General features: G+C 38.4%; 1 protein-coding gene across 4 annotated transcripts; it reads right to left on the bottom strand.

The window, feature by feature from the left end:
* Nucleotides 1-2,717: 2,717 nt before the first annotated feature.
* Nucleotides 2,718-13,104, bottom strand: ube2r2 (ubiquitin-conjugating enzyme E2R 2). Of its 4 annotated transcripts, none has more exons than XM_041980497.1 (6): nt 12,513-13,104; nt 11,955-12,165; nt 9,007-9,093; nt 8,173-8,270; nt 7,136-7,270; nt 2,718-6,105 (listed from the first exon to the last, which is right to left on the bottom strand). In XM_041980497.1, exons 2-6 carry the CDS (start codon nt 12,129-12,131, stop codon nt 5,820-5,822), a joined length of 783 nt encoding a protein of 260 aa, XP_041836431.1. In that variant the 5' UTR covers nt 12,132-12,165; nt 12,513-13,104; the 3' UTR covers nt 2,718-5,819. The 4 variants fall into 4 exon arrangements, with proteins under 4 accessions (XP_041836431.1, XP_041836430.1, XP_041836428.1 ...); XM_041980496.1 differs by having other exon boundaries at nt 11,955-12,151; XM_041980494.1 differs by having other exon boundaries at nt 11,955-12,141.
* Between the last annotated feature and the right edge of the window lie 1,224 nt (nt 13,105-14,328).

Genomic DNA, 14,328 nt, shown 5'->3' with positions numbered 1-14,328 from the left:
CCAGGATGGAAGTGTTGATATCAACTAAATGTTTTTTTTATTATCATGAAAATGCATGGGAAAGACATTTTTAAATTCAATCAATTTGATTAGTGAAGACATTAAAAAAAATAACTTTCATTGTACTTGTGTCCATTGAATAAAGTTCAAATGAATTGCCTAATTACAGATTTAGGCTTTTGTTGCATTTTATAAATGGTATCTATCAATAGAACTGCTACAAGTAATACCCTCCACAGGGCTGAGCTTTATGGAAGTATGGTCAGAAAAAGACTTATAGAATAATTAAAGGACATTTTACTGTTGTTTACAGTCGGATGAGACTTAAATTTAACATTTAGGTTGATGAAATTTTGATGTCCATCACAAACCCATCACTTCTCATCACCTCCAGAGCACCATACAGTGAAGCCTGGTCATAGCAGCATCATGTTGTGGGGATGGTTTTCATCAGCAGGGATTTGGAAATCGTAACACAGCCATCTAATGACCACATGATCACAGATAATTTGAAAAACTGAGCATCTCCCTCCTCCAGAATTTTACGCTTCAAGACAAAACTGACGACTATCCTGTCCACACAAATGGCACAGCAAAGGGATTATTCAAAAATCTTTGAATTGGAAGATTTCTCAAAGTTAGTTTCTAGGGCTTCAAAACTGTTAGTATGTGTATGAAAAAAGCAAAGACATGAAAAGAAATCTGGGTTAATTAAAAAACCCTGTGAATGTGGGGATAGGCCTAAAGCTTCTTGTCCACCTACTATTTGCTTTAGGTTGTTTTCCATTACACCCCAGTGAGCACCACTTTGATGTGGGTGAGGTCATCTTAGCAAGACGGCCCAAAAGTCCTGTGATGACATTTTTATGCAACACAAGGACAATACAACAATGGTGGACATTGAGGCGATGGTATATCTGCTCCTCTGCCTTTTTCTCAGACTCAAGGTAAACGAGAGCCAGAGAAGGCTGTGAGATTAAATGCTCTAGAAAAGTAAAGGAAACTTATCTCGATTAGAACCCTGGCTAAGTATTAAAGTGCCCGGTACCAGATGTCACTACCTAATAGGAAACCCTAAGAACCTAGTCAAGCTGAGCAAGTGCAATCAAAGGCTTTCAGCAGGCATCAATGACAGAGTTTTATTTTCAATGATTATCAAGCTTAATCACAATCATTTTCCATTTGCATACCACTCTTAACTTTAGCCCAAAAATGTACTTTCTTTGTTGTTTGTGTTTGATGACATGTAGCCTTAGCAACAGATATCAAAGTCATTTTGCAAAGAAATCCAGTAATGTCTTTTTTTTTTTCTTCTTAACATTAGCCCATGAGTGACATTTTGTGACAATCACAACATGATGAGGGGGGGAAATAAACTAAAATAACAAGGGCATTATTAACAAGTCAGTCTTTTAGCACGTGAACATGCAAAGTCTTTCAATGGACCTCACAGTGTGTACCCACAATTAAAAAAATAATAATAATAAAAAAAAAAATCACACATCTCACACAGAATAAGAAGTAAATTATTTCTTTCAGTTTTTGTACACAACAATGTGCATTCAATAACACTTTGTACACAGAGTTTATTCTTATTTTTTAAACAGTAGCTTGTGGCTGTTCCGTCAAACAAAGGAAATCACTTTCTTGTTTTTTCTATGGCCGGATTATCAAAAATTTAGATATACATGTAGGTCCAAAGTGGGTGCAACTCACAGGCATTAAACTTTAAACAAATACGGGTTAGGCTAAACCAGGACATTTAAACAGGGCTAGCAATTGCTCATTATTTTGGGAATATATTTGCTTTCTTGACTTAGATGAGAAAACTGATTAAAAAGTACAAAAATAACCACTCATGAATGTTTGGATAATATGATGGATTAGACCATGTTAGTTAGCTATTCAGTCAGTTATTTAGCTTAGCAGAGGCAGAATGTGGGGCTCCCAGGGGTGACCAAAGGGCCGCTGTCCTGCAGATTTTCCAATGTTTCCTGCTTCAACACACCTGACCTGAAATAGATCCAACAGCCTATTAAGTTTTGCACAATGACTCATCAATTTAAGTCAGGTGATTTTGGAGCAGGGACACATCAAAAACCTGCAGGATTGTGTCCCTTGAGGACCGGAGCTGGGCCCAGCTCACAAACTGTTCTTACAGGTTTTCTACTTGTGCTGGGTGGCATTCTAGTGGACAGACCCAGAGGGGTGTTTTACTGAATATTTGAATGCTAATGACAAGCTAACATGTTCCTGGTTGGTCATTCCATGCTACTTCTCCTTCTCAATTAATGTCATAATTATTGGAAAATCATGAAATCCAACAGATGTACTGGGCAAAAACTTTCATTTAGTAAGATTCTCCCCCTAGCATGTATTTGAAGAGAGTGGGCCTAAATAATACATTATTTAATGCAGAAGAAAATATTTCTATTATAAAACTATACATGTTGGGTAAGAAAAAAAAGTGAATAAAAATTTGAAAAGCTGTATTAGATTTTTTTTTTAAGTGGATAGAAACGTTTAGCAACAAGAATCAATATTCAAATTATCTATGGGGTTTTATTTATGTTCAATTTAAATTTCATACCAGTTCAGTGAAAAATGAGAAATTGGTGTAACATCGTACAAACCGTTTAACGATATCTCAGGAATATCCATGGCATTACTCAAGAGTTTGTTGAAATTAAGACCAAACATGTGCATCCATACCAATCAATCTTTCAGGCCCTGAAATGTGTGAGCCATTTTCTTTGTGTGTGTGTGTTTTTTTTTTTTTTTAAATCAGTGTTAGTTAAGAAGCCATGAAATGAGCCATATCTAATGGACAGACATTATATCAATCTTCTCATCTAACTCACAATTTAAAAGCATATATACCACAAAATGTTTAACTTTGCCTTTCCAAACACACAAGATTTGGTGGTACTTTTCATCTCTTAATGGTAATTAACTTTTCTATGTGATGAAGGATGGGCAAAGATGGGGAAACACATTAAAAAAAAGTTCAGAATCTCCAGCATCTATTCTCCTCATCTTGTGCCGCAATATCAAATCCATCATAGGTACAGTTCAGGAGTGGATCTCCTATGTTTGCCCACAACATAATCCAGTCTAAAGTACAGGGCCAGGAGAGAATGTTTCACTCCTTTGATTCACATTAAAATCCAAACTCAGGAAGAGTTTAAATCAAAAAGCAGTAAATCCACTACATGCATCCAGTACTTCATAGTCTTTAGAATAAAAGTTGAAGGGGCAGTACTTGGTTTCCTTGGCATAAAAATCCACCTGCTGGAATCACAGATTTCTTCCCAGTGCTCCATTGTGTTGAACAGGGCAACAAATTCTTAAATCAAAACATGTGGTTTACATGATGCAGTACAGGTAATATTATTTTGGGCTGCTCAGGGTGTTCAAAACTAAATACTCAGTGTTTTTTTTTTTCTTCACTTCTTTTCTTTGTAAATCAGTCAAATCCTTAGCTGATTCAGGCCACCTGAAACAGGACGTAACTGAGGATCTCTTCAAGCTCAAAATGTCATTGGGGCAAACTTATCCATGTGACACAAGTCTGCACAAATTCCACACAAAGTTTAAGAAAAAAGAAAAAAAAGGGTAAAACTCTGACATCATAGCCAACATGAGTGCTAAATGTAAATACACACACACGCACACACGCATTAAACAGAACAAAACAGGTAACAGGTTACAGGCAATCAGTGTCGTATTCATTCAAATGCAAGTGTGTATCTATGCTGAATGTTGTCATCGTCAACAGACTCTAAATACAATATTCAGTTCTCACAAAGTTGCATTGAAGCATAGATTGGAGCCACATCTGTCACAACATACTGTAAGCATTGTCTTGAGAACAAAGTCCCTACAGCTGTATTTTAATTTTCTTTATCTGGTTCTTGCTTACCAAGAGGGAAAGGGACTTAAAGCACCCTAATCTGAGCAACACTCGGTCATGTGTAAAGTCAAGCAGTGGGACTGGAGACTATCAGAGCACCCTTGGCCCTCTAATAATGCTCAGTGACACATCAAGTAAGAAAAGAAAGTGGAGGTGAGGAGCTGTTTGTGTCTTTTCTTTGTGACAACTTAGTTTTTCTCTCTCAGTGAAAGTCTACTGAGGCCCTGAGATTTAAGAGGCAGAGATAGGTGAAGGAGGCGATGTAACAGAAGGTCTTGACTTTGTTCACCCTAAATGAAATGACACTGCTTCAGGGAATCATGACGGAGAAGTTGAGATTAATACTTCTGAAGTTGTACTAAATGGGCGGGGGCATGGCAGGGTTGTTGATCACATCAAAGTCAAATGGGGCAGCCTCAATGAACAGAAATGTCCATTCATTGAAAACACTGGATGACAGTGAGAGGACAAGCTGGACAACTCATTAACTGGCCAGTCTGCCTGAGCCATCACAGAAAATACAAGAGACAAGTCAAGGGAGGACAGAGTGTCAACCAAATAATCCCAAACAAAAACAAAACAGAGAACGAGACAGTGGACCCAAAGTTTCTTTCAACATGAAAACAACCTGACATGGGGGAGGTGTGTCGCTCAGTTGGTTGAGCAGCCGCCCCACGTACCGAGGCCACAGCTCCTTGGTGCAGCCGGTCCAGATTCGAGTCCCGGTCTGGGGCTGTTTGCTGCAGGTCTCTCTCCGACCCATCTTTCCTGTCCAGCCACTGTTAAAATAAAAGGCCACTAAAGCCTAAAAATTAAAAAAATCTGACATGGACTGGCCAGACAAAGATTCAGCCAGCGACAGTGGGGCTCAACAGACCACCACAATTACAACTTGTTTTCATCATTTATCAACACTACATTTTTAAACTCAGAAGATTGTTTATAGGATGCATTTCATGGAGCAGTTTGTTTTATTAATAAAATACTGATGCAGTGGAAATATCTCGTATTAACTAGTTTTTCCGGTAATAGTAGCTAAGCCTTAACATCAAGAGTATTACTTTGGAAATTTGTAGTTGAAACTTTGTCTTGAGGACCGTAAGATACAGCCTGAAAGAATTTTTATTAAAACAAAGCTTATTAAATTCAAACCAGGGCCAGACAAACCTAGAGTTGTCACCATCTGATACAAAGACAACTGTAGCTTAAAAGATATACAAGTACGAGGGAAAAAACTATAGCAGCTACCAAACCACTCTTTTAATGGTACAAAGCATAATTATTTAGCAGGAAACTAATAATGAAGTTTTTGTTATGAGCTGCAGAAATAAACTGTAAAATTAAAAACGGCTAATTTCAAACTAAGCGACACGAGGAATCCGTTGCACGAAAATGATACAACAAACTAGAGCTGGACAAAGGTAAATATCGAGATGTGGACATATTTCGCTTCATCTTGAGTCACTAACGTGGATATTAAGTGTATCCTGATCATGCATCCACACTGCAGAAAAAGAGATGATCCGCAGCCTCTTAAATGGAACATGGATATGACTTTAAAAACACTCAAGATGCCCTCAAACAGTGTGGAGATCATTTCACATCTCAAACTCTGCAAAAATGTTAGAGTACAAGCTGTAATTAAGGCAAACGGTAGAAACTCCAAATTCTAGGTTTTCAGTACCAACAAGCTGTCACTGAAAAGTTATTTAACAACACGTAAGAACTATTATTTGACGAAGCACGTGTTAGTTTAATAAATGATGAAAAGTTTTTGGCAGTAGACTTTTGACCCCACTGTATGTGCAAACATACGCACACGCATCCACACGCACGCACGCAGACACACTGAAAAATGAAGGAGGGTGGTGGGGGAGTTGGCAGGGAGGAGTTATCATCCAGATCATCATGAGTCTTCGTTGCCAGAGTCGTCCTGGTTGTCATAACGTCTGGTGGACGTCCCACCGTCCTCCACGCTGCTCATGCCCCCAGCCTCGCCTACGGACTCCATCTCACTCTCGTCTTCATCTTCGTCTTCTTCCTCCATGTCATCATCATAGAGGTCATCATATAGAAGGTCCGAGCTGCTGTCCTGGGAGGGAACCCTGGTCTGGATGCAGTACTCCGCCAACGTGGTCGGCACTTTGACGCCATCGCGCTCAGCTTCTGCTGCTGTTGACATCACCTGCTTCCTGTTGTTGAAAAAGAAAATAAATTAATTTCTTTTTGCTAAATTAAGAACAAATTTGCCCTGATTACATAAAGCAGTGGTTCCCCAAGACAACATACATTGGTGCTTTCCCCCCATAGTTAAAAGAGCAACTGTAATAATAATGTTTCTGGACATTCATTCAATATCTGAACCACTTAATCCATTATGGGTCGCGGGTGAGCTGGACAGCATTTTTATCCCAGCGTTTTTAACAGGTGAGAGGCAGGGTAGACCCTGGGCCGGTCACCAGTCCATCGAAGGGCCACCACATATAAGGACAAACAACCATTCTCGCACACACACACACACGCCTAGGTAGAATTTAGAGTGACCCATTAACCTAACATACATGTCTTTGGACGGTGGGAGGAAGCCTGGCGAGAACCCACATATACACGGGGAGAACATGCAAACTCCACACAGAAAGGACACCGCCCCCAGGTTCAGACCTCCCCCCAGCCGTAGCTCGAACCAGCAACCTACTAGCTGTGAGACTGCGGTGCTACACCATCGTGCAGCCACACCCGATGAAAAATAAATTATAAATGTGAGGCTAAAAAAACTATCCAAAACTTTATAAATAAGGAGGATAACGTGTTTGGTGGATTGGATTCACAGCTGTAACAAAGCATCTCCAAAATCAGCTACCAAGTAAGGCAAAATTCAGATTTTCAATAAATGAGTAAAAATCTGGTTGTTTATGCATTAATGCGTTGAAGACACACTACAGGACTTTTGCAGATTTTCTCAGTGACACGCCCCCTAACGATGGCTAATTCAGCATCTATCTTGCATCCTACCTGTACTGTCAGTCGTCTTATCGTGACTCTTGTCTCATCTCTTGCTTGGCTGAATCAGTTGAGATGTGCGTTCAAAATGGCCAGTGTGTTTATATCAGCTTGCAAGTGTGTAAAGCAGTACATAAAACTAAACTTGGGTGCAGCATCACCAGAATTGGGACCCCCAGTTTGACAAAGGCTGGCATAAATGGATTTGTACATGTGCATTACCTGATAATCTCTGCATACTCCTTATCCTTCCCTTTGCTGTCCCTCCATTTGCGAAACATAACTGAGGCATCAACATTGGCTGGGGAGAAGGTGTTGGGCTCATTGAGCAGAGAGATCACACTAAGAAGGATGGTCCTGACAAAAAAAAAAAAAAAAAAAACAGAAAATGAGGACATGCAAATATCAGATTTGATCTTCATATAAAAGTTTGTTTTTTTAAAGGCTTATAAGCTACATTATGGCACAGTCAGAGGTGTTGCTTCACCTCTTTCCCCAAGTGGTTCAATTACTAGTTATATCCTGTCTGCTCTGGTCTTCAAACAGAGACTCAGCACTTTACCCTTAATTCTACATTTGCTGACATGTTAAATTTAGAGGAAATTCTCAAAAAAAAAAAGCCCTGCAGCAGTGTTTCCCTTTACAGATGTTAGACAGAACAAAGGTTTGGTAGAGATTAACTGTTAAGCAATACAGATCTTAAATTTGGATCTTTAAAATGTACATCACAAACACTGTTTGTGCATGACAGGACTACATGTTTCAATTTCACTTATTTTTGCAGACAATCAGAGTTTACCCCGAATGAACTGGTAACCACATTACCACACTGCAACTTTGAAATTAGGAAGTGCACAAAACTGCTTCAAAGGAGAAAATGTAACAGAGCAGCACGGAGCCAGCAACCCTTTTATTTTTACTCGTGTAGTACTTAGCTTCAAACAGCAAAGTGGTGCAACATCTTTTACGGTAACTTTTCAAACATTATGCAACTCCCTTAGGAGACACTAAAAGATTTAAGCATCGCTTTTCTAGTTTGTGATCATTCCACTCAAGACTAAACAGATTTTCACGTGAAACAAATTAAGTTCCACCCTCAGCTTTCTTATCATGCTTCCTATTTTCATTGTGTTTATTGTAGTTTGCTGTTAAATAAATATTCAATCTAAGAAATAAAACTAGAAAATAGATGACGCTGCATCCCACTTTGTGCCATAGAATGGGTGAAATAGTGTGTAGAAGTTGTGTTGAGAACTCACCTGACATTCTGGGTGGGGTTCCACCTCTCGGAGGGTAGCTCCCCGCTTTGTGGGTCATCGACAGGAGGGTGCAAGATGGATATGCACACATCTCCATTCTGGAAGACCAAATGTCATAAAGCTATTAAAACATGAAGGTCTCTACACAGTATTTGCCTCCAAACTACTGATCACTACCTTTAATATCACCTCTGTAAAACTAGCGATCACAAAGGTGGGCTTGGATCTGGAGAACCCGAGTTCAAGTCCACACGAAAAGTCTAAAGGTCATAGTTTTTTCTTGCCCCCCAATTTCTTTCTTTTTTTTTTTTTTCCTTTCAACTAGATCTATTGATTCTGAGAGTGTACACATCGGGAACTGGGCCTGGCACTACATCTGCAAGGCTAGTAGGGATGGAAAGAAATGGAAGTTCTTCACTCTCAAAGGGGTCTTTCCAGTAACCTAAAAAAATAAAAAGAAAACCTTGCTGGACCTTTAAGCCCTCACACACAGGGGAAAATGTGAAAAGCAAGTGCAGCACACACAAATCAAGATGGCCACCTACACAAACCCACTTCAATCACCCAATCAAGCCATAAGTAGTCTACCAAAATGGCCCAACCCCTCATGACACAAACCCCTAAATATCCATCTACTCAAGTACAACAACGTTTCTAATGAAAACACTGGTCTCAGTGGAATGTTGACACATTTTGATCAGAAAGAAGTTTATTTGACGAGCAGACAACCACACAGCAAAACTCGCTCTCATTTAACAGTTAAATACGACTAAAAATACATGGATGAAGCTCACGAAACACAAGTTGATGTAGCATCAACTCAAAATGTTTTACCTCATAAATATTTGGGTGCCACATCTTGGTGAGAAAACGAAAGGTAGGCGGGGAGTAAGGGTAGTCAACTGGAAATTTGATGTGAGCCTGGAGGAATAAACAGAGAAGTCAACACATTTTACCCCACGTGAAAAAACAAATAAACAAACATTATAAATTCAATACATAAGTCTGTTGGCTGAACAAAACAGTACCTTCATTTAAGTAAATGGAGCAAAACATCAACAAAAAGTAACTTTTCTGTGGTTTCTCATTGGGAATCAAGTTCCTATTAACTTTATCATGTGATTAAAGCTAAAAGCTGTTTTAAGATAATCCTTCCTGTGTCTAATAATAAACCCAAACTTGAGTCACACTAAAAATTGGATTCTGTTCACCTTTAAAGTCAAATTATAATGTTGCTTTAAAAATAAGCTGTCTTTTGTCTGAATTATCTGCCCTCACGAATTGACTGATGGCATGTGTTTAACCACCAAAACACTTTCCAAACACTTTCACTTTAAAGATGCCATTACAGACAAATATGTGAGTCATTCGTTCAGTCAACGTTAGAAGAATTCAATGAGATGTTGTCACCCGATCCCACCGCTTTTTGTTTTTTTTTTGTTTTGTTTTTTTTTACTACACATCAGGAGAGGCATTTCAGGTTTTCTTTGGTTTTTTTTCTTTTCAAAGTATTTCATATTTATCTAGAGAAAATAGCTGCAGGCTCGGGTGTGGGCATATATGTAACACCAAACCAGCCTCCGCTGATAGTCAGATAGGGCTATCAACACCCCACAGCAAGTCACTACACTGCTAGAGCCTTCTTCATCATAACGAAAGAAAAAAAGCAACAGAAACCTGACAAACTGACTGTAGTTTTACTGATTAATACACATTTTACACCTGCAACAGTAAGGACAGACAAATCTCATAAAATCAAAGTAATAATGTCCAACATGTGGCTGTAAAGTTCTTTGATACAATGACAATGTGTTTACCACCTGCCATAACTCAGGTTTCATTATCCTCTCTGTATATGCTTAGAAAAACCCATCATTGATGCCCTCACCAACAAAGCTGAGTGAGCCTGTTACAGAAAACTTTACATGACATGACCTCTCCTGTGTTTCACAGCTCATGGCATCTTACTCACGTTTTCTCCATCTCTTTGGTAAAGATCAGTTTTGGTCTCATCTGTTCATAAAGAGAGAGGACTCGCTGGCAAAAAGCACCTAAAGACAGTTTTAGGTTTCATTCACACTGCCTTTTTGCACCATATTTATGCATCTTAATGCCATAATTTGCACACGAATGCCAAAATGTGGGGAAATACATATAAAACCAATCTTAAACCGATCTGTATGGTTAAAAAAAAATCGAATAGTTCATAAAGCGGCACATATAGAACATACAAACCAGCTTTTTATTCATCTGAAAGCTTTTAAACTGAAGGACTTGGTTGACTTTAAAAAGTCTTAATTTATGTATAACATTAAGAATAAATAAATTACCAGTTCAAATTCAGGGATTGTTTTAAAAAAATCGATTCTGTTTATAATTTTAGAGGGGGTGAAATGTTCATAAAACCTCATGTGAGAACAAATGTAAAGCAGCTTGTATTTCTGTTGTTGGGGTTAATGTTTGGAGTAAGTTGGACCCAGAACTAAAAGACTGTCCAACATTTATTCCATTAAAAAAAATGTTTAACAAAAAAATGATAAAATCCTATGTTGAAATGGAAGACTGACTATAGTTACTGACTATGTCGTTTTCAGACATTTATGGGGTGTTTTTTGTTTATTTATTATTACTATTTCCTATGTTTAAGATGTCTGAATACAGTGTTTTTAATCTTCATCATCAAAATCCATATCCCTTTCCATGTTATATATTTTTTTAATACCTGAATCTTTTAGAGTGAAATGTCATGTCTGGAGTGAAAATGATCAACTAATAAAGGATAATTAAAGTATCAACATTTGGTAAATGGACTGTACTTATAGAGCGCTTTTTCTAGTCACATTTTGACCAGAACGCTTCTACACTACGTGTCACAGTTTCCCTTTCACACACACACACACACACACACACACACACACACACACACACACACACACACACACTTCTATTATATATCAAGTGAAGACACATCGGGAGCAAAATTAGGGTTCATTTGTCTTGCCCAAGGCACACAGCAGTGGGAGCCTGGAACCAATCCCCTACTTTCTGGTTGGTGGACGACTGCTCTTCCACCTGAGCTACAGCCTGACTTATCTATCCAACTACCTACCTAGCTACATATCTATCCATCTATCTAGACAATCTCTGCTTTGAAGAACTGACCACAGCTCAAAAGTGCATAAGAAATTAACCCCCTTCCCAGTGGCAGACAAATACAGTAGATGACAGCAGTGCATACTGTACTCTGTATTATTCTATCGATAGTTCTTGCCATCTGATATTTTCTTTCACGAGATAAGTAACGTGAAAGAAAGTCAGATGAGCCTAATCATGCCCTTCTCTCCAACTCTTTCTCTGTGCTGAGGTGCCATTTATAGCGGTCACATAGCTAAAAATAGCTATCCAAAGCACAACCACCATACAGTGAGGAGGGTGAGGGCTGAGAATGGAGGGAAAGGGGCAATAATGGCTAAAAGCCACTGAAATATAATAATGGTGGCTGAAAAACTCTCTTAGACAAGAGACCACCTATGAGACATTTGAGAAATATATAGTTTTAGAAGACTACTTCATCTTACAGTTTGAATTTGAAGACAGTCACTGTAAGCAAACTCCCTGACTGGCTGCATGATTTTTTCCCCCCACATATAACTATAAAATAAAAATTCCCTATTATCAAGGCTGATCTTTATAAACTGCTGCTTTAGAAATGGCAGTTGTTAAACAGTCCTGATGTCCTGTTTTGATTTTTCTGAATGCATGTGATGAAGAATTTGTCTCACCTTAAAGTATCCCCCCTCATAAAGGGTATTTGGGGGCCCGAAGATGGCTACTTCCCAGTTGTAAAGGTCAGACTCCTCCACCAGGGTGATGCGGAAGCCCTCCACTGGTTGCTCCTGCAGAGACTTCAGCTCCATCATCAGGGCCTTCTGGGAACTGGGGGTTGCCTGGTGGGCCATGTCTACTCCACTTGTGACACCAGTGACCACAAATCAGTGAAAGTGTAGAGAGAACAGAAATAGCATGAATTTTTATTATTCTGTCAGGTCTGAACTTACATTTCATGATTTTTTTCATTTAATGATCCCTATCTCACTATTCAGCAAACACCTGCAATATTTAAACTTCATATTTATTAACAGATTTTTCCTGGAAATTGTTTAGTTAGAAAAATAAATAAATAAAAAGAAAAAAGAAAGAAATAGAGAACCAATGTATATAAGAGACCTGTTGGTAAACTTAACGCTACATAAATCAGAAACACGTTATGTGGCCTGCCAAGCTAGGTTTAGTTTGGAGGCCCTTTAAGGAGAGAACAAAGTTAATAAAAAAGTGTTTACCTCTGTCTCCTTGCACTGTAATATGTATTCGTTTCGTTACAGCTGAAACCTGGAGGGTAAATTCATAGGTTGTCCATGCTAGCCTTGCTATGTCTTGACAAAAAAGACAGTAACTGGAGCAGTGGATTTTCTGCTAAAGCCTATGGCTGGTCCTCGTGTTGTGTTTCCGAAATTCTTTGTGTGCCACTGTTGACAATTGACATGGAGCTGGTATCAGTATAAGTCACGGTCTCCTGTGGATCATGCTCGGGCTTAAAAGAAGAATTTCGTTGCCCCTGCCATCTCTCAGAGCTGGTGGTTCGGTTCGGACAGGCGCTCAGCTGATCCCTGCTTGTTTATGTTTGTTTATCTGCTCTCTAGCAGTCTCAACTTCTCCACACGTCAGCTAAACCCCTACCGAGCAACTTCGTTCAAATAGAGATTTTCTGTTCTCCACCGTCCCCTCCAGCACAGCAGCAGTGTAAGACACTGAGGAATTCGAGCCTATGATCGCAAAAAAAGGATGTAAGTGAGAGATTTACACTCGCGAATAACAGTGGATTTAATCGATTTTTATTTTCCTCCCATCGATGCTTCCGGCTATCATTGCGCGTGTCTGCGGAACGTAAAGCGCGCACTGGTCTGACGTGACGTGCGCGCACTCCAAGCTAGAAAAAAGTACATACTTCAAGTTACCTCACATGTGTAATCAGAATAATATATTAAAAGAATATTGTATTGTAAATAGAACTGCAGAAGCAGAACACTTTAACAGCCGAAGTCTCTATAGCAACCACTATAAAATAAATGTATATTTAAATCAATTTAACAGGTTCAGTGTAATTGCTGTTTCCAAGACATGGCTTCATACAGAAAAACAATTAAGTGTTTTATTTGAATGACACAGACTCTACTACTAACAGATGAAATAAAACAGGAGGTGGTGCTGCCTTACTTGTGAGTAACAAAACAAACTGCAAAATTGTAGAAATAATGTCAACAACTTTTATGGAATGTGTACCTATAGAAATATATGCAGATAAAACCAAGAATATAATAGTTACTTATATCTAGAGAACTCCTGGATCTTGTCTTGATATTTTCAGTTACAATAGAGTTGAACTGTTTGACAAGAGGAATGACATTTTTTATTTGTGGTGATTTCAATGTTGATCTGTTAAAAGAACATAAAATGAGTACAAACTTCTTAGATGTTATGTATATTTGCCTTTCCCCCATAATATTAAGACCAACCAGAATGACATGTGACTGTGCAACACTAATAGATAATATCTTTACCATTGACATGGTCACTAGGGTTGCAAGTGGACTGCTCATCAATGTGTGTGTATTATAGGCTGATTCAACACAAAACACTTGAAGCAATTTGAAGCTCTCATAAGAGCCCTAACACAGCAAAAATAGAATGAGATTTGTATTTATAATGATCAAATTATAGACTAATTTGATTACTTCCACAATTTTTAAAAATCTTAGTGAAATTGTTTATTAATAGACTTGATCATTTTATTGAACACCACAATTTTCTGACTGAACATCAGTATGGCTTTATGCAATCCAATCCACTTTATTTATAAAGCAAATTTTAAAAACAAAGACAAGTCTCCAAAGTGCTGCACATCAACAATCAACAATATTGACTTAGATCAAATCGTTCTACATTAATGCCAACCATAGATCTCAAAGAATATTCACAGCAGTTGATAATAAACAATATAAAGTGGGTATTTTCATAGTTTGACATGATTGATCAGACAATACTACTATCCAAACTACATATATGTGCAATTACAAATGGCTTAGCAGCTACCTGGAG

Source organism: Melanotaenia boesemani, chromosome 3, assembly GCF_017639745.1.
Source record: "Melanotaenia boesemani isolate fMelBoe1 chromosome 3, fMelBoe1.pri, whole genome shotgun sequence".
NCBI classification, from domain to species: Eukaryota; Metazoa; Chordata; class Actinopteri; order Atheriniformes; family Melanotaeniidae; genus Melanotaenia; species Melanotaenia boesemani.
This window is presented reverse-complemented; position numbering and strand designations above follow the sequence as displayed.